Raw genomic sequence first — 22,548 nt, forward strand, 5'->3', positions numbered from 1 at the left:
CAGGAAGAAAATCGCAAGAGAAATCAAGAAAACAGAAGATAGCCTACTGGTTGTACAGAATGGCGCTGTAGCAAGAGGAACAGGTGTTTCTCACTGGACGACTACAATAGGCAACAGAGATAAAGAAGGAGTTCTTAGTACCAAACCTGTGCCTCCTCCTTCTGGAATCTGACGGATACACATAAAGCACTAGCACGTGCATGTCTCTAGGAGCCACATAATAACCGCCATCATCACCATCTTTTGCTTCTCAGAGGCTTGTTAGCTGAATTAATAAGCAAGTGAGTCAAAGAAAACCTAGAAGTGTTCAGAATTATTTAATGGCTTTCTTTTCAGGCATTCTCCTGCAAAAGCCTTCCTGATCATCCCCCAAGGACAATCTGTTATGCAAAAATACAACAGCTGTGCTCCTAAGAAACTTCATGTCATCAAAATGTGTAAAAACTGTTTATTTCGTGGGGAAAAGATAGGGTAGATTCAAGAGTTCCTAAACTAATGGTAACTATGGTAGGTCCATGCATGAATCTTAATAATAAATGGAATAACCTAAGCAGTAACTAGGTTTTACTTCCAAGCAAAAAGTCATAAACTGGTGGTTCACAAAAATCGGTGGTTCGCAACTGCTGACCACAAACCTAAGTGCTTCCCGGGCTTTCAATACACACACGTCTTCTTTAAAAAGCTTGAAATTTCGTTCCTAACAGAAATCATAACCATCAGTGTTATGACTGGCCAGCTAAGTCGGCTGAAACAATAGAGCATCTGGAGAGAGAGCTGGTATACATAAAGAATTGGGTAGACGATCAAGGTACCAATGAAATCATTAAAGTAGTGAGAAATTATTCTAAGAGTGCTGAATCCCAATATTACTACTCAGGAAAAACATGAAATTAAGTAGGATACCTACATGATGAAGCCAATCCCTAATCATCTTTTTACATGCAAACTACATTATAAAAATTCAGTCTACGAGACATCTGTATTATAAAAACCCTTACATAACATTTAGAAGGGCAATTTTTCCCACAGTCCTCACTTGTCAAGAAGCAGAAAGGTATAGGTATAGGTCCCATACCTTCACATGTGTCCACCTGAGTTTCCTGAACAGTATGTAAAAATTTTAGGAGGTTCAGGAAGCCTGGGTTGCCCAGTCAGTAAAGCATCCAACTCTTGATTTTGGCTCAGGTCATGTTCTTGTGGTTCACAGGTTCAAGCCCCAAGTAGGGCTCTGCACTGACAGCGAAAGCTTGCTTGAGATTCTTTCCCTCTCCTGGCCCTCTCCAGGGCATGCACATGCATACACACAGTCTCTCTCTCTCTCAAAATAAAAAACCTTAAAAAAAAAAAAAAAGGAGGTTCAAACATACTACATCATAGAAGTTTAACGTTTAATGAGACTTTAAAAAAATATGCATTTTATTTGCCAATTGTATCAATTTCAACGGCCGTATAGAACTGTTTCATTATGTCTAAATGGCATGGAACCATCTTAGTTTGATCTCCATCTTTACTGTGATTGCTTACCACGTATCCCTCCACTTCTCTTCTAAAAGAGAAACAAAAGAGTCATGTCTTCTGAATGACAAATTCCAGTAGTATTATAAACCCATTAAAAAAAGTTTATATTACCAAAGAGAAAGGTTTTTTTTCAGGTAAGCTCAGAATATATTTCTACCCAAAACTGAAGTGATTAGGAGTTCAGCGGAGCCCGGATTTGAATTCAGACGGCCTTAACCGAAAGGCAGGTTATTGACTTCTGTGGTGTCCTTCTTTTCTTAGTGCACATAAAGAGTTTGTATTCTATTGTTTAATTGGCCATCTCCATCTCAGTAAAAGCTTTTCTCGGAAAAAGGGTCATGCGTGCTCATTCATTTTTGTGTTCTAGTACGTGGCACAGTGCATGGCATATAGTAAATGCACAATAAATATCAAGTGAATTGCATTGGTGACGCAAGGAAAAGATAGGGACAGACAGAAGGAATAAAGTAGTTACTCCTCCTCACCTTTTACTGCTTTTGTTCAGGAGAGAAAAGAGTATTTCGAGGAGAAAGAAGGAAATCTCATATGTAATGGACAGAAAGTTATCAAGAATTGACAATATCTGAATTGTTATTAATTCTCACATTTCAAAAGTGACTGGAACAGGTGAAAGTTCATTTCCGTGGAACTCATTAGCTGTGTGTAATTCATTTTCCTAAGGAAAATTATTCCTTTAGACGCAATTTCCAGGTTTCTGTGATGCAAAATATTTTTATGTCCAAATCCTATTCATCTCTTAATTCCCAGTTCAGGTGCCCCTCATTTCACCTACCCCAAAAACCGGCACTAAATCTCTTCCGACTCTGAACTTCCATCGCACTTCATCCCCCTCCTCTTAAGATACTGACTACAGTCAGCCTTGCTCTTGAGACACTTGTGCTCAGTTCTGTAGGCACCTAGATGAATATACATTTATATATCCTCCATCCTGCTGGCACATGTGTGCTCAGTAAATGCTTGTTGAATAAATAATGAACTAATTCATGAATAAATAAGCCTTCCCATAAGAACCAAGCACTAGGCCTGGCATGAAAAATTTCTTAATTCAAAAAACATAACAGCTCTGGAAGTCACGGGCATACAGTGGGAAGTCAGCTGTACACTTAGATGCATAATGTGTTAATAACCATACACTAGTCTCCAAAAATTTTCCTGATTCTAAACTGCAGTCTGTCATAGATTTTAATTTAAAGTGCCTGCTTCTACCTCTCCACATGTTTTGAGAATTTGGGCACTTTTAGGGCTTTTTATTTTTATTTTTTAAGCTTATGTATTTATTTGGGGAGAACGAGAGTGAGCAAGATGGGGAGGGGCAGAGAGGGGGAAAGACAGAATCCCAAGCAGGCTCCATGCTGTCAGAGGAAAGCCAAACATGGGGCTCTCGAACCCACATGCTGTGCGATCATAACCTGAGCCGAAATCATCAGATGCTTAGCTGACTAAGTCACCCTGGTGCCCTGGCACTTTTAGGGCTTTTTTAAAAAGGTGTATTTTCAGGAGACCTGGGTAGCTCAGTCAGTTGAGCATCCAACTTTGGCTCCGGTCATGACCTCACGGCTTGTGAGATATCGGGCTCACTGCTGTCAGCACAGAGCCCCCTTTGGGTCCCCTGTCAACTTCTGTCTCTGCCCCTCCCCCATTTGTTTTCTCTCTCAAAAATAAACATTTAAAAATAGCATCTTTTTTTAATATAATTTATTCTCAAATTGGCGTACATACAACAGTATCTATTTTTTAAAGAGACAGCCTCTCACTTGCACTGAAGGACTCTCTGAAGCTAAAAGTCCAATATGATTCATTTGCATTCTCAAAGTAAAGTCTAGTTTGAGTTTTGATCTGAATATACAGTTATAAATCTAGCTTGAGATTAGGAATGCATGAGAACTGTAATTTTCCTCCAAAGCTGGTTTTCGCTTTTTGAAAATGCTTAAAGATAAAGCCTTATAAGATTTGTTTTTTAATTTTATTTTATATTTTTGGTCAAGATCCTCTGAGCCCTCTTTTCAACGTGACCTGGACTTTGGTCCTTGTCCTATCTTTGGCCCGCCTACCCCATTTTTTTGTATTATTTTTGAGAAAAGAATACTTTATGTTGAACAATTCTGCAGCACAGGTATCCAAAAGCTACCAAAACAGTCCTTAATATACATGGGTCCCTTCAACTGTCAATAAACCCTTTTTGGGACTCAGACCCTAAGACTGTATTAAGATTTTTTTCTATTAAAAAAAAAAAGACAAGTTGTCTTTTGGGATATGAAGAATATTTATAATACAAAACCTAGCAATTTGGCTAATTTTAACCAGCACCACACACACACAGGCATATACAGAAAACTGGGCAACAAAAATTCCTTCCCAATGTAACTACTCTTATTTCATAAGAAGACCACCAAGAAATATTCCCTTTAATTTAAATGTCAATGTGGCATGATCTCCTGATCAAGAAACTGCTGGGAGAACAAGGAGGGAAATTTCCCAAATTGCTAAGTGGGCTCCAAGCCTCATGGGAAACAGTGCAGAAGAACAGATTAATTCTTGTTTCTGAAGGTCCAGACTGCTGAGCATTACAGGTCCAGTGGTCTGTCCTGGGCCACATGACAGTTTCTACTGGCAACTTAGCACTATCGAAGGGGGAAAAAATCCATTAAGATTTTGTTCACGTCAGTTCCCACCTGCAACAGGACTATGCTGTTTGTGTGACTGTCCCATGAGGCCGAGCCAGGGCTGCAGGGGTTAGACTTGTCAGAGCGTTTCCAATCATCTTCCGTGGCATTTGCTTATCACCACTGTGCTTCAAAAATTCACACTACACAACTATATCTAGTCATCCACTCAACTAACTGAAATAGATCAAAGATTTAAAACTAGCTCATAGAAGGCTAGCCATTGAAAACAGTAATACAAACAGATAGATCAGAAATATGCAGAAGACTGGAGCCTGAGTCCCAAAGGTGACAAGGTTACAAAGGAAAATAAACATGATATTCACCAACAATCTGACAGTGTAAATACTAGCCCTCATTTAAACATTTCTTCCCACTTAACACATGCCCGCTACATTAATATCATTGGATTTTATCTTGAATGCCATAAAGATCACTGCGAAAATACAGGAAGGACTTGGGGAACCTGGGTGGCTCAGTCAGTTAAACTGCCGACTCTTGATTTTGGGTCAGGTCACGATCTCACTGTTTGCTAAGTTCAAGCCCCACATCGGGCTCTGTGCTGACAGTGCAGGGCATGCTTGGGATTCTCTGTCTCTCTCTCTCTCTCTCTCTCTCTGCCTCTCTCTCTCTGTCTCTCTTAAAAATAAAGAATAGACATTTTTTAAAAAATACAGTACTTCACAAGGCTGACAAAAATTAGTGAAGAGCTGCTCAACAGTGAGCAGTGATGATGACCTAGCCTCTCTGCAAGGGGTCTGCTAGTCAACAACCAAGAAAAATGCAACATACCTGACAATACATTTTACTTCAAAAGGGAACCATTTGAACATCCAATTTTAAAAACAAACAAAAACCAAATACTACTGAGAAACTAAAGACTTCAAATATTTTTGTTAAAATTCCCTTTTTATTATCCCACTGGGAAAGTCAAAGTGCATTATAAAATGTTGTCAGCAATATTATGCCAATAAAGGAAAATTCAGAGGGATGTACTCTACATTCATGCTAAGAATTAGCACAGTTACATTTATAACCTGAAATGTTCTCAATTATATTTAAAATGTGCTCATGATTTGTATTTCCTTTTTCTAAATAAAGTTCTAATCACTTCCCTGCCATTTTCTGGCTCTTTTCATACTGTATTTAATATGGATCAATTTTAATTGGCCTTTTCCTGTTATCTATTATTATTAAATAAGATGCATCCCAGAATAGCATCCATAAAGAACGTTAACAGGATTCCAACCTTAACTGATAGTGAATCTATCTATGCTGGAAGTGGAACTAAAAACACCTTTACTTCGTAAAGACAACCAAAACAATAAGCCACCAAAACAAAGAATACCAAGCAACACTATAACAACTGGATTTTATCCAACGAGATAAAATGAGAGCCAACTTCCCCCATCCCCCGTGCTCTGTGAGTTAAGAAATTCAATATCGTGAAGCCACCAAAGTTTTTTAATAAGTTTTAAACCAAAGGACATGGACTTCTTCCACAAATAATCTGTTTCCAGATAAAGCACAAACTAATGCTTTCTAGGATAAAATTTGATAGTTCACTAAAAACAGATTAAAAAGGGGGGCCTGGGTGGCTTAGTTGGTTGAGCATCTGACATCGGCTCAGGTCATGATCTTACGGCTCATGGATTCAAGCCCCACTTCAGGTTCTGTGCTGACAGCTCAGAGCCCGAGCCTGCTTTGGATTCTGTGTCTCCCTCTCTCTGCCCTCCCCCTCTTGTGTTGTTTCTCTCTCTCCCTCTCTCTCAAAAATAAACAAACATTAAAAATATTTTTTAAATAGAGATGAAAACAAAATAGATAATATGAGGACAACTGGATTTCTGCATGCAAACAACTGAGACCCTTATCTCACACCACGTATAAAAAATAACTCAAATTTTAAACCAAGGGGTAATTTCTCATAACCTTGGACTTGGCAATAGATTTTTAGATGCCACCAAAAGCATGAGCAACACAAGAAAAATCTGATACTGACCTTCATCAAAATTAGAGCTTTTATAAAAAGGATATGATAAGGCAAGTAAAAAGATCACCTACATAATTGGAAAGAATATCTGCAAAGTTGAAAATATGACAGGGTTTAATATCCAAAATATATTTTTAAAAACTCCAAAACTCAACAACAAAAAAAGCAATGTAACAAAAAAAAAATTGGCAGAGGACTTAAATAGACACTTTTCCAAATAAGATATAGAGATGGCCAACGAGCATATGAAAAGATGCTTAACATCATTAGTCATTAGGGAAATGCAAGTCAAAACCACAGTGAAGTACCACTTCATACCTACCAGAATGGCTACAATCAAAAATTACAGAATGAGACAAGTAGTGAGGAGGAGCTGGACAATTTGGAACCCTCATACACTGCTGGAAGGAATGTGAAGTGCTGCAGACTCTGTGGAAAACATTTGGTGCTTCCTTGCAAAGCTCAATGCAGAATTAACCTATCACAGGAAAATCAGCTCCTAGGAATATACCCAAAAGAATTGAAATCAGGGACTCAAAACAGATACTTGTCCAACAATGTACATTGCAGCACTATTCACAATAGCCAACAGGTAGAAATATCCAGTGTCCATCGACAAATAAATGGATAAACAACAAGCGGTATATACACACAATGGAATATTATTCAACCATACAAAGGAATGAAGTTCTGGAACATGCCACAACATGGATGAACCTTGAAACCATTACATTAAGTGGCCTAAGTTAGTTACAAAGTGACAAATATTATATAATCCCACTTAAGTGAAATATTTAAAATAGTTATAATCTAGAGATAGAAAGTAGAATGGAGGGTGTCAGGAGCTGGGCGGTGGGGAACAAGTTAAGTTACTGCTTAATAGACACAAACCTTCTGTTTGGGGTGATGAAAACGTTTTGGAAATAGTGGTGATGTTTTGCACAGCATTTTGAATATATTTAATGTCACCAAATGGTATAATTAAGGTCATTAAAATGGAAAATTTTATATGTATTTCACCTTAAAGAAAAACTTAAAGATAAAAAATAAACTGCAAATGCATTATTAAATATTGCACTCCTTACATCGAAAACAAATCACACTATTGCCATTAAGATGAAAAAATGAGTCTTAAAAATAAAAGACAAATCTTACATAATGAATGAAAATTGCTGGCAAAATTCCTAGATGAAATGACTGTTGGATATGCAGTTTCTGCACAATTCCATGGGATACAAACTATTCAGCAACTTGTTTACACAGCACTTGTGTGAAGCTGATATAAGCACAATAAGATGACACGTTAAATCTATCGACCACTGCTCTCCCCCTGCACATGGTCTCTTCTTTGTGTACAAACTTTTAACTGTCTCTAACAGTATTTATTGAAGGTGACTTTGCAACAAATAAAGCTACTCATCTGAAAAACCCAAAAATAAAAAAGATTCTTGGACTTTTGGTAACACGAGAGCATGCAATATGAAAGTAACTGCTATCACATGGCCTGCTAGACGGTATCCACCTCAGGAGAAAACTGGTACCAGGACAGAAGTGGAGACACACGCTGTTCCTGTAAGAGCCAGTGGGAGAAAATACCACTTAGCGACTTTTCCGTTTATCACTGAAAAACCATACTACGTGAAAAAGACTTTTTCACCTCATTCATAAATACTTGATGAGCAGTAACAAGGACGAGAATTAAGTGGATGGGTTCAGTTTAAGGAGCACAAGCTGTGTGTACTACCACAAAAGAAAGAAAAAGTTGTACCCAAATGCTAATTTGTACACTGTGTTTCATTCATACGGAACGTTAGCAGTCAACCACACACCTAATGATCTTGACTTGCTGTGGCAAGAGCAGTAAAAATATAAATACAGTCCATTCAAAACTGCAGAATATGCTTCATTTTGGAAACAATTTGAAGAACAGCAAGTTAAAGGCCCTGCTTTTCCATGATGGAATATACACATCAGCAATGAAGGAAAATAATCACATTCGTCTTTTAAATGGAAGATGAAAACAACACATTTTTAGGACACTGGCAAAGCCAACACAGTCCATTTTAGTTTATTTCAAAGGGCTTCTGGTAGTGGTATATTGCAGTGATATATTCAAAATCTTTCGTAACTTGACTCCATCGCTTTACAGATCAAACATCATGCTTTTGATGTTGGAAAGAAAGTTAATCAGATTTCCTAACAATTGGCCTATGGCGTAAACAATCTGAATGTTGGCTGAACATTTTTAACAGAACTAAAAAGAACTTATTATATCAAAAAAAATATATATATATATGTATGTATTACCAAGTTAAAACCTTAAAGAAGGCATGTAAGAAATCAGATTTAGTTCCAAAGAGTTATTAAAATGAACAAAAAGACAATTTACACCACATACGCACACAAATACTATATGACTCAGCCATAAAAATGAATGAATGAATGAATGAATAAATAAAAAGCTAGCCATTAGCAACTTGTATGAACTTTAAGGGTATTAGACTAAGTAAAAGAATTCAGACAGAAAAAGGCAACTATCATACGATTTCACTTACCTGGAATCTAAAAAACAAACAAAAGTCATAGACACAGAGAACACACTGGTGGTTATCCCCGAGGGAAGAGGGTGAGGGACAGGTGGTGAAAGGGCCGAAGGGGATCAAGAGGTACAAACGTCCAATTATAAAAGGAGGTCATGTACATGGTGACTATAGTCAATAATAATATATTGAAAATCTGAAAGTTGCTCTAAGAAAATAAATCTTAAAACTTCTCACTATAAGAAAAAAAATTGTGTGACTCTGCATGGAGAGAGATGTTAACTAGACTCACTGTGCTGATTGCTTTGCAGTGTTTACAAATGTCAAATCATGTCGTGTGCCCGAAACTGACACGCCATGTATCGAACATACTTTAATAAGGTGAGGAAGATAGAGTATTCACAACTGTGAAAAGGGAAAACCAAAATGAAAAAGGAAAATCCTAATTACTCCAAAAGAAAACACAATAGAAAAAGCAACTTACAGAAATCAGGATAAGAAAACACAATATATGTTAAGATTTTAAATTTTAAAATCAGACGTTATAATTCACTGAAGATACTCTAGTTAAAAGCAAAGTCCGTCTAACTTGTTTCCTCAGTGAGCTCCAACTCTCACAAAGCAGTAATACAGCAGGAATGCAGAAACGGTGACAGTAAAAGGATAGAAAAAGATGTATTATGCAAACATTAACAGAAAAAGCATTTACTTTAATATATTTAAAAAGCTTACTTCACCAGAAAACCAAATTAGTATTTAATAATAAATTTAAATATACAACAAAATTAAATATATACAACAAAAACTGAACAGAACTACAAAAACATAGTCATAAAGGGGAACTTTTTAAAATACGTTTTTGTTGGGGCACCTGGGTGGCTCAGTCGGTTAAGTGTCCGGCTTTGGCTCAGGTCATGATCTCACGGTTTGTGGGTTCAAGCCCTGTGTCAGGCTCTGTGCTGACAGCTAGCTCAGAGCCTGGAGCCTGCTTCAGATTCTGTATCTCCCTCTCTCTCTGACCCTCCCTGCTCATGCTGTCTCTCTCTGTCTCTCAAAAATAAATAAAAAACATTAAAAAAAAAAAAAGAAACACTAACCTTTAGGTCCTTTACCAATAAAGGTCTTGGTATTCTACTGAGCAGAACTTTCTGGGTTCATGTCTGGGCTCTGCCACCTGCTGGCTATGTGACCCTGGACAAATCACTTTGTCTCTGTATGCCTCCATTTCTTCATTTGCAGGGTGAGATAAAGGTGATGTCTACCTCATGGGGAAATTAAAAATAGATAAATACAACTTAATGGCAAAAAAAGAAAAATCTGATTTAAAATGGGCAGAGAGTGGGACACCTGGGTGGCTCAGTCGGTCAAGCATCTGAATCTTGATTTGGGCTCAAGTCATGATCTCACAATTTGTTTGGTTCATGGGTTTGAGCCCCACATTGGGCTATGATTCTCTGTCTCCTTCTCTCTCTGCCCCTTCTCTACTTGCATTAACTTTTTCTGTCTCTGTCTGTCTCTGTCTCTGTCTCTCTCAAAATAAATGAACTTAAAAATAAATTAAATAAAGGATGCCTGGGTGGCTCAGGCTGTTAAGCATCCATCCGACTTCGGCTCAGGTCATGATCTCAGGGTTTGTGGGTTCGAGCCCTGTGTCGGGCTCTATGCTGACAGCTAGCTCAGAGCCTGGAGCCTGCTTCAGATTCTGTATCCCCTTCTCTCTCTGACCCTTCCCTGCTCACGCTGTCTCTCTCTGTCTCTCAAAAATAAATTTAAAACATTTAAAAAAAATTTTTAATTAAAAAAATATTTTTGTTGATAACTGAGAAAATAAACAGTAACAAAAAAAAATCAGTAAAAATACAGACTATTTGAGTAACTTAATTAAAAATCTGATCTGTAGGCATATCCAAAAGGCTAAACTCTGACTGCAGAATATACCTTCTTTTTAGACGCAGAATACTTACAGAAACTGACCATAGAGCTGGCCATAAAGTCTAATAAAACAACTTCAAAGGACTGAAATAATGCAGATTAAGTTTTCTGACCACAAAGCAATTAAGAAAAATCAGGATCAAAAGATAAATCTAAAAAATTCTTACTTAAGGAAATTCTAAATAACTAATTACTAAGATAACAAAACCGGTACCAAGGGAGAAACATCCTTAAATGTTAACATTAGGAAACCAAGGCTAAAATTTATGAACAAATGTTCATAATTACAAAAGGAATAAAAATTAATGAAATAAAAACTAATATGCAATAAGGAAAAATCATAAGGCCAAAAGTTCTTTATCTAAAAAGACTAATGAAACTGACAAAACTCAGGCAATATTAAGGAAAGAGAAGACAAGACCTTAACTACCAATACCAGGACCAAAAAGGAAAAAGAAACACACACATTAATATAGAAAGTGCACACATGAAATAAAACTATGAGCAACTTTTTCAGAAATTTGGAAATTTAGGTGAAATGGACCAAGTCTTAGAAAAGCCTGAACATTCTTGTAATCTTTAAAATAATTACCAATATTCTTATCAAAAAGAAAATGTTTAGGCCCAAGTAACTTAACAGGTAAATTCCACTAAAGTAAAAACTAATTTTAGCCTTTCACAAACTTCTCCACTTGTCTCCCAACTCACTACATGAGGCTAACATGGTATTGTTAAAGAGAATGAGAAAACAAAATTACAGGCTAAAGTCACTCATAAAAACAGATATTAAAGTTATAAACAAAATATGAACTAAGTCCAGCAGATTATATGAAAGGCATAATAAATTATGAACAAATTGGGTTTCCCTCTAAAATACAAGTTGGTTTAATAGTTTTTAAAAAAATCAATGAAATTTGCTGCATTGAGATTCACAGGGAACAAAGCATATGATCATTACAATCAATACATAAAAAGCACCTGACAAAATTCAATGGCTTAGTCATTAAAAAAATCATTTTGCAAACAAAGAATAAACGGAAGCTTCCTTAATCCAGTAAAAGGCATATACCAAAAAAAAAAAAAAAAGAAAAGAGCAAATATGACAAAGAAAAAATGTTCAAGTAATTTCTTTTGTGACCCAGAACTAAAAGCAAAGATGTTCACCATCCCCACAACGATTCGACGCTGTAACACAGGCTCCACGGGGGCGGCCCAGCAAGCAGAGGGAAGCACGGTATTCATCACGTTGTGGATACCAGCAGGGGAAAAATTAATAGGGAGCCCACTTCACACCTTGCCAACAAGATCTTCATTATCAAAACCAAAATGGAAACAGAAAAGGAGTTAACTTTTTGATCGAAAGCGAAGAAAATATTTCATGAATACAATTCAGCAATCACTCCTAAAGGTAAACGGTGCTCAATTATATTGAAATTAGTAACTTCTGCATATCGAAGAGGGGAGGAAAGGACAAAAATGAGAAGACAAGCCACAGAACAAGAGAAGGTGCTTGTAACACACAACTAATCCAATTCATACAGTATAACTCCACTTACAAATTTCAACTACAGCAAAAATAAACTGTATGGCCTAGGGAGCTTACATAAACCATAAACTATGTTTTATGTAGAGTGTAAAATAGCAACCTTTTTTTTTAATGTCCATCTCTAAGGAGGTTGAGGCGATTGTGAAAAAGAAATATCCGGGCTGCTTTCAGGATGTTTGATTTCTTGAACTAGATGGTGATCACATGGATGTCAGCATTATAACCAGTTTTAAAGCTGTCTTATAAAAGTTTCATGTGTTTTTCTGTATATATATTCATATTATGTGATGTTTGGGGAAAAATACTTAATGAATTTATAAAACTAAAACTAACATAGGTACTATGCATGAAAGGAATGATTTCATAAGATTAAAAACAGAATGGTTCTATCAGAGGAATAAAAACAAGGTCAACTCTCTAGTTCATAAAAGTTGTTTCCCATGAGGTACAGGTTAACAACGTGTACACTGGAACCGATTAAGTAAATGGATGGTGGGTAGTGATGGCCAGGTTTCTCACTGTTGAGGGTGGGAATTATGAATAAGCAAAGGAAGGAGGCTAAAATGATCCATTTGCTAATTAGAGTGGGAACATCTGTTAGAATTCATGTTTAGCTTAGTATAGTAATAGCTGATCGCACACAAAAATGTTTATAATGTGTGTCTCTACCTGGGCTAGTGTACATCCATGTATTTCTTTGCTCCGTCACATGAGGAGCTAGTAGCCATAAGCAAGCCATCACCTAGATCCTGGGTTCTAATCCCATTCCCCAGTAAAAGGCACTAGGATCTCCCTAGAGAAGTAGCAGATTCCAGGACTGGAGCCTGGGACACCCAGTAGTGCCAAAAGTGAAGAAACAAGCAAGCCCACATTGACAGGAGAGTATCAGAGGGACCAACTGAAACAGCTCCCGACGGCCAAAGCTGGACAATTTGAACAAAATAAATATAGTATTGGATTATAACCCAAAATATCAATAAATATCCATGAGTCCATACTGACCTGAATAAACGAGTACATAGGAGAAAAGAGACAAACCATTTCAAATATTTTATACAGATACTTTAGCCTAAAGGAGGAAGAATGTAACACATAGTGGAGGCTGTACAGTACAGTATGGAAAGGCTGGGAAAAGATAACGTTACAGTAGAGAAACCTGACAAATACTATTTCAGCCAGCTGACTAACATCAACAGTCATAAATCAAGTTGAGAGTATGCACCCTTGATATGGTAACAATGGCACTTAACTCAGACAAATTCCAACAGAGGGGACTTCTCTAGCATCGCTGACTAGAACTCCTAAAAACTGGCAAGGTCACCAAAGACAAAAAAAAAAAAGTCTGAGAAGCCTTCATAGCCGAGAGAAACCTAATGAGACAATGACAAGTAAATGTAATGGGAGATCCTGGAGCCAAAATCAAAACCAAACAAACAAACAAAAATAAACCACCACCACAACAAAAGCCCACACAAAGAAAATCTGAATAAACTATAGATTTTAGTTAATAATAGTGTATCAATATCGATCCACTAACTGAAATGCATGTGCCAAACTAAGGGAAGATGTTGATCAGGGAAACAAGGTATAAGGTACACTGGAACTCTCAGAACTATCTTCATAATCTTCCTGTAAATCTCAAGTTGCTCTCAAGAATCCAGTCCACTGAAATTATTTTTTTAAAAAAGCAAAGAAGAAAACCCAGAAAATATATAATACTGGTGTTTCATGGAGGGGATATTACAAATTTATGTCAAAAGAATGGAAAAGAAGGGACTACTGAGTAAGTTATTTGGGGATTACTGGCTGTTCATGTGGGAAATAAAATTAAACAATTACTATTTCGCTCCACATATAAATGACAGCTGGACTAAAATTCCAAATGTATAAAAACAGACTGTTTTCATTACTGGAAGAAAGTCTTAGGAATATCTTCATGACCTTGCAGTAGGTAGGCAAGCACAAGGAAAAAAAAAAAAAGCATTAACTATACAGAGACGATTGGTTTGTCCACATAAAAGTTTTCAACTTCAGTAAGAGAAATACTATTTAAGTGAAAAAGGACAAATGGCTGACCAGAGAAAGGTATTCAACCTAAAATGTCCCATAATATACAAAATACAAATAAAAGAAATTCCATAATGACAAAAATGAAAACCAATAGAAAAATGGGAAAGGATGTAAATCGACAAATCAAAGGAATAAAAGCCCATTAAACAAATGTAAATCTGCTGAATATCATGAGTAATGCACATTCAACACGAAAGATGTCACATTTTACCCATCAAATGGGCAAAAACTATAAAGGTTTATGATATTGAAGCTCAATAAGAATACGGGGGAAAGAATCTCAAATGCACTGTCCATAGGATCATTAAGTGCTTTAATCACCCTGGAGAACAATTTGACAATATCCATTAAATATTCACATATTTCTCCCCAAAATATTATAAAGGAACAAAACCCGGGTTTTCAACAGAAGTATGGTGCACTATATTGTGATACAACAGAAAAGTACACCTTGGTTTAAAAGAATGAGGTAGATATACAAATGTACGTAGAAACAGATAGGTTTTATATACATACACACACACACACACACACACACACACACACACCCTGTGGAAATCCAGCTCTGAGACACTACTTAATATAGGAAAGAAAGTTCTAGAACAATCCAGAGTAGGACAGAATCTGATTAAAAAGTAAAGAACAGAGACATAAAACAATATACTTATTATATCCAGGTGTAAATATTTAAAGTACAGAACATTCCTAAAGGATACTCATCAAACAGAAAGAAAATGAGACTGGGGCAGGGGAAGGATGGGTAATTAAAAATTCCCTTCCTTTTATCGATGCATCTTTGACAATGACAACATTTTTATATATTATCTGTGTAATTTACAGATTTTTTTTCCTTGGGAAATAGGTAGACAGGGGGAGAGGGAGAAGTGGCAGAAGTCTTACACTGAAAGTGTATTCCCACATGAGGGCTATGTACATTGGGGGCCGCTCCCCTAAGGCCGGGCTTCTGCCCTTTGGTTATGCCCTCTAGCTCTGCACCCAGGGAGGACGGCACTAAACCACCCTGCTCAGGATAAAAATGATCCCCGACGGGTAAACTGCATCTGGTCTGCCAGCGACTGCGAGGGGACCGTAAGCATCTGACGCGCATCATACTTTGGGGCCTCCCTGAGCGCAGTGACTCTTGAACAGGCACATCTTCTCTGCTTGACTGAAACCGTGTCGGGCATACAGGTCAAAAACTGTCACAAAGCCAGGTGTGGGTCCCACAGGCGCTTGAGATCTGCACCAAGAGAGCCCGCTACGTGTGGAAAAGTCCTTTTTAAATTCTGCATAGCCTCTGCTATTTTCATGACTGACCCTTCAACTGCCCCATAAACTATAAATATTCCACTTTAATCATTCCTTGAGATAGATGTAAGCAACAGTATTTTGCATTCAATTAAACTAAGGCATTTTTGGCAAATAGCAGGACATAAAACTTATTACATAACTATAGTAAATTTATGGCTCAAATAAATTTTATCTATGATTTCCCAAACCACGATGGAAAGTTAAATAATTCATTTTATATAGTAGAACACAATGTGGGACTATATAAAAACTAAAATGAAGAAAAAAATTTCCAAAGGCACTGCCTTCCAACTTAATGTCTTCATAAAAAAAAAAAAAAAAAAAAGATTTTCAGGTGTTTAAAAATCAAAATTACTTCCTCAAAAACTAATCCTCACGTGAATTACAGTGGAAAAAAAAATCACTGCTGATGGATAAAGATGAGACAAAACTTGCCAAAACGTAAGGATGGATATACTTGAAATAGCAAGAATATTTCCAAATTTGTGATTCAGTTAAGATCATGGTCGCAGGAAGTGCCCCCACTGGGACCCCTGTCTCAGCCGCGTACAGGATGGCCATGACGGAACCAGATTCAGTATGGTCAGTGCAACACACAGACATTGCTTTCTGTCACACACCATGCCACTTCTTCTGAGGGGTCTTAAAAGTACAAAGCACGGCTCCCCCACCCCCCCCACATTCTGTTTTAACAGTCCTGGGGAGGGGGGCTCAGTCCATTGAGCATCCAACTCTTAATTTCGGCTCAGGTCATGATCCCAGGCTCTTGGGATCAAGCCCCGCCTCGGGGTCCACACTGGCCACGGAGCCTACTTAAAATACTCTCACCCTCTTCCGCTGCCCTTCCCCCACTCTCCCTCTCTCTTTAAAAAAAAAAAAAAAAGGTTTTGGGAAGGGTTTACGTATCTTTCTTTTTGACAAGTGCTGATTCTCTCAGACCTGTAAATACAGAGAACTGATGGTTGCCAGAGGGGAGACGGATGGGGGGTGGACAAAATGGCCGAAGGGCAGCAGAGCCTCAGGCTTCCAGTTACAGAATGAATACAGCACAGAAATAAAAGACACAGCACAGGGAATACAGGCAGTGACACTGTATCAGTGCTGTATGGGGACAGACGGCGGCTGCACTTGCAGTGAGCATCACACACAGGGAAGAAGAATCGCTGTGCTGGGCACCCGGAACGAATGGCACGTTGTGTGCCAACCGTCCTCTAAAAAACTTTAATTACAAACCAAGGGCCGATTCTGGGGAACCTCAGAATAAGACCCCAAAGGGGCACTGACCTCCTTCACCGCCTCCTGAAACAGGTCGGAAGGAAGAGGATTTTCCTCACACGTGTGTTTTGTCTCTTTCTTGGAACTCTTTATTCTAAGTATCACTAAATCTTACAATTGATAATAAGGTGAAATATGCTTGTTTTAACTGAATCCCTTAATGACACATATCAACTTCAGGACAGTTGTTTCTCCCACTCCCACTTCCTCTGGTGACAGGAAGAAAGAAAATGCAAGAATGGGGCAGGGACAGTATTTTATTTCTTAAAGAAAAACAATGCAAGGTCTGAAGCAAGTAGGGCAGAAAGTTCCTGTTACTAAGCCTGAGTGAAGAGTAACGGCAGTATCATGGGATTTGCCATAGTCTATTGCATGCTTAAAATACTTCTTTATTTTTTAAAGAAATTTAAGTGCACGGCATGATCACAAAGGGGAAGACCACAGGAGGGCATCAGCACAAACCATCACCACCTGGAGAGAGCAGTGGTCGGTCAACGTCCTTTGACAACTTTTACCTTGGAGGGAGGCATCTAAGCGGGTTTTGTGCCCCTCGTCCTGGTTACAGAAAAACAGGCATGATCTGTTTGCACTTACTTAAAGCAATGCTTGTCTTTTCGGTGAACAAGAAAACTTAAGGAAGGACAGAAGGGAAGCCGCCCCTCTTGGGTTCACGTACCTGTGTCACTGCCGGATCCTGTTGACAACGCCGGCATGATGCGAACCGCAGGCTGGGACAGCACACACCAAACGCTCTCCGCTCAGAAAGCCGCAGGGGATCCAGCTCGATGGCCGCGGCCACGCTGTCACCGCAATTTATCGTGCAGGCCGTTGCTAAAAAGAGAAGAAACACTTTAAAGAAAAATAATAGGGAAGACTACTAAATTGCGACATTCTGCAACTAACTCAAAACTCTTATTCCAACACACGAGATCAGTTCTTCCAAAGTCTGTCTAGGCTACACGCAAATATTAAGTGCAAGAGTTTTTTATCTTGATGGGAGATTTCTAATTAAAAGCGCGAAAGTTCCTCATGCACGTATCAAGGCTTCCTTAAAGATTTTCATGGTTGGAGTGCTGAATGCACAGACTGAGACCTGAAAGAAGATTTTTACGCCAGTGCTGTTCTAAAATCCTTTGCCTCTATTACTGTGATTCCACACTATCCTCCTAGAGCAGAACAGAGACTCTATAGACCATCAACAAATTTTAAGTAATTGTAATTTTTTCAATAGCTATCCTAACAGGACAACTGCAAAGTTCTAACTAACTGCAAAGTTCTCTACCTGAGAGCTGCAAAATCACCCTGAGAAACTGAGAGGTGACGATGTTAGAGATTCACAGAAGTCAAGTGCTAATAACCTCAATGAAACCTACCAAGCCAAGCTAATACAGGAAAGCAAATTCTTTTAGGAAGAAAGTGGGCTTTGATGCACCTTTGAAAAATATCCATTTTTTTCTAAAGCTGTTTTCACCGATGTTTATCCCGAAATAATTAGCAAAATTAACAAGGCGCTATCATATAGTAAGTAACTCAAGAGCGAGAACTCCAGAGTTTTACCTGATCTTTCATTCTGCTAAGTCTGGGATCTTGGACAAGTTATTGAGTCTTACTGCGCCCTGATTTCCTTACATACAAATGGAGAGAACAGCCCTTTAGGACCGTTTGATAATTACATATGCTAAGGTTCGCAACACAGAGTCTGGCATGTAATAAGCAAACAAGAAACACTGGCCATTATGACTGGAGTTGTTTAGTTTAAGCAAGGAGATTATAAAATGCAAACATAAAAGAAAGTAGCGAGATTAAAATTTACGTTGGCCTCACACCCGGGAGAAGGCCATGTGGTTTAAATTTGGACCACGGCTGCCTAATCACGGAAAACAGACTACATTTACACTTCTTAGAAATCAGAAGACCCACACAATGTGTTGAGGTCCATTTTGGGGGGCCTTTTCCGCAGTTCTCTATAAAGCAAAGTCAGTAATTTAAAAGCATATTTTAACATATATTCACAAGAAAAACAGATATTGTAAACACTCAAAAAACTGGCTCACTTCAATTCGTAAAGCCTTTAAATTGCTGATTCATATGACAGATAAGGAAAAATGAACCTGCCAAACTTCACTTGAAAAAGTCCAAACTGTAAAATTCTATTCAGACTTTCTAAATTAGCTATTTAATTATCAAAGCGAACTTTAGTATGAGAAAATTCACCAGACTCTCTTGAACCAGACTATCTGTTGGAGTGGCCTGCATTTTGTTTCGTCTTAGAAAGGTTGGCAAAGTTAAAATATGCAGGCATAGCCCTACAGGGAAGACTATTAATTAAAAATATGAGAGCAGTTATTTTAAATACCAAATAAAATATAAATCACTAAGCTAAAAATAAGAGAAAAAGACTTATGTGTCACTTAACGCCACCTATGAGGCTATTTTCCCCACTAATTTTAAAAGTTACCTCTGCTTTTGCTTTCATAAACGATTCAAAACAATCAGGATTAAAATTCAGCTACCTACACGTGTTCCTTAATTGGAACACAAAGTAGAAAACAGACCATACAGGATTTCAAGAAAGCATTCGGTAAGGCTTTTCTGTTTTGCTGAGAAAAAAAGGAGTAAACCGTTGAAATTTGGAAGGTGTATGCACACACATTTCTCCCATTAGGGCGATATGTACATGGATGTGGGTAAACAGCTATCACATGCATGTGTGTTATTTAGATAACTAAGGATCTTATGCCATAAGTCATAATTTAAATAGTACAGACTGCTTAACTATAGAAACACAGATATACAATATAGTTTGTACCACGCAAACTCCCATTTTCCTCGCACCTTAGGGAACTTACAATGCTTCACTTTTATAAATTGCAAACACTGTATAGTAAGTGATCTCCTGCTTCTATCAAACGTTCTAGTAATACTAAGACAACTTTATGTTCCCACATCAAAACGCCCTTCTGAGTAGATGCTGCTGAAGGACATATGAAGCCACTTATGAAAGGCCTTAGCATATCGCATTTTTTATTTCATAATGAACACTTGCAGTTAAATTTTACCAAAGTCATATCACCTAAGAAATATATGCTAGAAAGTAATATCGTCTCAGAACATATATAAATATCTTAATAAAAGAAATGGTTTGATAAAATCCCAACCAGTAAAATGCTTACTATTTTGTAGAATGTAGCAGAGTGGCTGGGTTTAGCTTTCAAACGGAGCTAAATTTTTCTAGTAATCATGTTATTTTCTTTGGCTAAATTTATTGAAAATACTTTGGAATTTGTCAGAACCCAGCCATAATTATTACTGACTATTGTATGGAATCGATTTACTACAACACAAAAATACCAGCTGTTACAGTATGTCCTGAGAGGGATTACCGAATATTCTTAAATTGAAGTTCAATCCATCTTTCCATAAAAAAAGAGAGAGACCCAAACGCCAGGAACCTAACAGCGGTATCAAGTGCACCTGAAGCATTTACAATACCCAATAGAACTATTACAACCCTCCTTTAAAAAGGCTTATTTTTGAAATTTCATTATTCCAGTTGTACCTTGCTTCTATATATCACACAGTATCAGGTTCTGCTGGCATCGATCATGTGGAAACAGTGAACTATGCACCGGGCTGCGAGCTTGCAACGTTCACTTTCTACTGGCGCTGGGCAGCCCTGAGGGCTCCCGAAGCGCTCATGCCATCTAACGGTCGACCACAGAAGTGCAAGAGTTTGTCGCAGAAAGGTTTTTTTGTAAGTTGTCAGAAAAGCAAACATGGTCTTCATTGTACCTAGTGAAACAGTCCCCTGCAAAAATTTTCATTAATAGGCACATTCACACAATTAAAGAAACGGACTCCTCCCGCGTGCCTCCTCTTCTCTGCACTTCACTACATTTTACACCACTTCTCTTCTGACACCAGGTGTGGTTTCCCACACATCAAGCGCTTCTGCAAGACGAGCTAAGTGTCCTACAGTTTAATTCAATTCTGACACTATCCACCTGGAGACAGCATCGGACCCCACAGGACAGGGTCCCACAGGACTGCCACTACTCCCACCCCACCACCCCTCTATGTCACAAACTCACATCAAAATCTCACAAACTGGGGGATCATGACCTGAGCTAAAATCCAGAATCAGACACGACTGACTGAGCCATCTGTGAGTCCTGAGAAAGAATGAAGCTTAAGCAGCCTCCACGCTCAGGGTCTGTCGTGGGGCTTGACATTACAATGCCGGGATCATGATCTGAGTGGAAATCAAGAGTCAGAGACTCAACCTCCTGAGTCACCTAGGTGCCCCCCAAAATAGAATTTTATAAAACTCTGTTCCACTATAGGCTCTTCTTCCTCACCTGCAAGGTACCATGTTAACTGAGAAATGCAAACATACTAGGACCCAGACTCCATTTTGCATAGTTCCAGTAGCTTGCCAATACCCAGAGGCTCTTCTGAGATCAGTGGTGATATTAACAAATGTGGGGTTTTTTCATGTTTATTTTTGAGAGAGAGAGAGAGAGAGCATGAACAGGGGAGGGGCAGAGAGAGACACACACAGAATCTGAAGCAGGCTCCAGGCTCTGAGCTGTCAGCACACAGCCCGAGAACAGGCTGAACTCACAGACCATGAGATCATGACCTGAGCCGACGTTCAACACTTACTGACTGAGCCACCCAGGCACCCCAACAAATGTATAAAGTTCCACAGACCCTAAAAGTTGAGAGAACTGCTATTCTACACCAGCAATAAGCAAACTTTTCCTACAAACAGCAGACAGTGAATATTTCCACCTTTGTGGTCTCTATAGTGTTGGTATGAACACAGACAATACATAAATGAGCTTGGTATGACTTTGTTCCTATAATATTTTATTTCCAGAAACAGACAGAGGGCCAAGTTTGCTGAGCACTATTCTATGCCAAGACACCCTATCTGCTAGTGACTTTCCAGTAACATTTTTATTGGTTATTATTTAAATATTCAAAGGAAATGAGTTTTTAAAAAATCACTTCCATTGTTTAATGCAGAAATGCATGTGAAACAACAGACACAGCAGTTCCTAATCATACCCAAAATCTCATTTGAATTTTGTCTATCTCAAGAATATTACAATCTGTCAATACGTACAGAAAATTAAGACTAATTTAAAACTGGCAACCTGTTAGGGTCCTATACATGTAAGAAAATATACTTTAAATGACCAAACACAAAAATCTTTTTCCTAGCTCTCCAGAAAAAGGGAAAAATTATAAAAAAAAAATTTAAGACACCCTGCATTTTACAAACTCAAGAGGACTCCATTTTTATATAACACAAACTTCACATTATCTCCTTTCCATAAATACCAAAGCAACAGAAAAAGTAGAATCCCATTGAAAAAAATCCTGTAAAACTTTAGCCTTAAAAGAGGAGAAATGCAGCTTTAGATTCCCCAGGCCAAGAGGCTGCCAGGAAAGCCCACAAAAAGCACTGGCCCGCTTGCCCGAAAGGGGCATAAGCACACAGCAGGGCTGGCCCTGGCCAGGGGTCCCGGCGAGAAGCACCGGGTGCCACACGGGCTCACTCAGCTCCTGCCCCGCCCTGTCAGGAAGTGCAGGTGTAATGAATGAACTGACACTCACAAGCACTGAGCTCACTCCAGATGATGCAAACCATCGACAGCACATCAGTGCACC

At 38.3% G+C, this 22,548-nt stretch overlaps 2 protein-coding genes across 3 annotated transcripts in view; one reads left to right on the forward strand and one right to left on the reverse strand.

Annotated features, from left to right (window-relative positions):
- Positions 1 to 22,548, reverse strand: part of MPP7 (membrane palmitoylated protein 7) — a 298,285-nt gene that overhangs the window by 200,888 nt on the left and 74,849 nt on the right. For both annotated transcript variants that reach the window (XM_029953189.1, XM_029953188.1), the window contains exon 2: positions 17,546 to 17,700. In XM_029953189.1, the coding sequence (XP_029809049.1) occupies positions 17,546 to 17,582 (37 nt within the window). In that variant the 5' untranslated portion in view covers positions 17,583 to 17,700. The remainder of the gene's footprint in view (positions 1 to 17,545; positions 17,701 to 22,548) is intronic.
- LOC115305343 (translation initiation factor IF-2-like) overlaps positions 19,541 to 22,548 on the forward strand; it is a 145,133-nt gene continuing 142,125 nt past the window's right edge. The window contains exons 1-2 of the mRNA XM_029955569.1: positions 19,541 to 19,556; positions 20,451 to 20,623. Coding sequence (XP_029811429.1) covers positions 19,541 to 19,556; positions 20,451 to 20,623 — 189 coding nt within the window. The remainder of the gene's footprint in view (positions 19,557 to 20,450; positions 20,624 to 22,548) is intronic.

Source organism: Suricata suricatta, chromosome 10, assembly GCF_006229205.1.
Source record: "Suricata suricatta isolate VVHF042 chromosome 10, meerkat_22Aug2017_6uvM2_HiC, whole genome shotgun sequence".
Classification (NCBI taxonomy): domain Eukaryota; kingdom Metazoa; phylum Chordata; class Mammalia; order Carnivora; family Herpestidae; genus Suricata; species Suricata suricatta.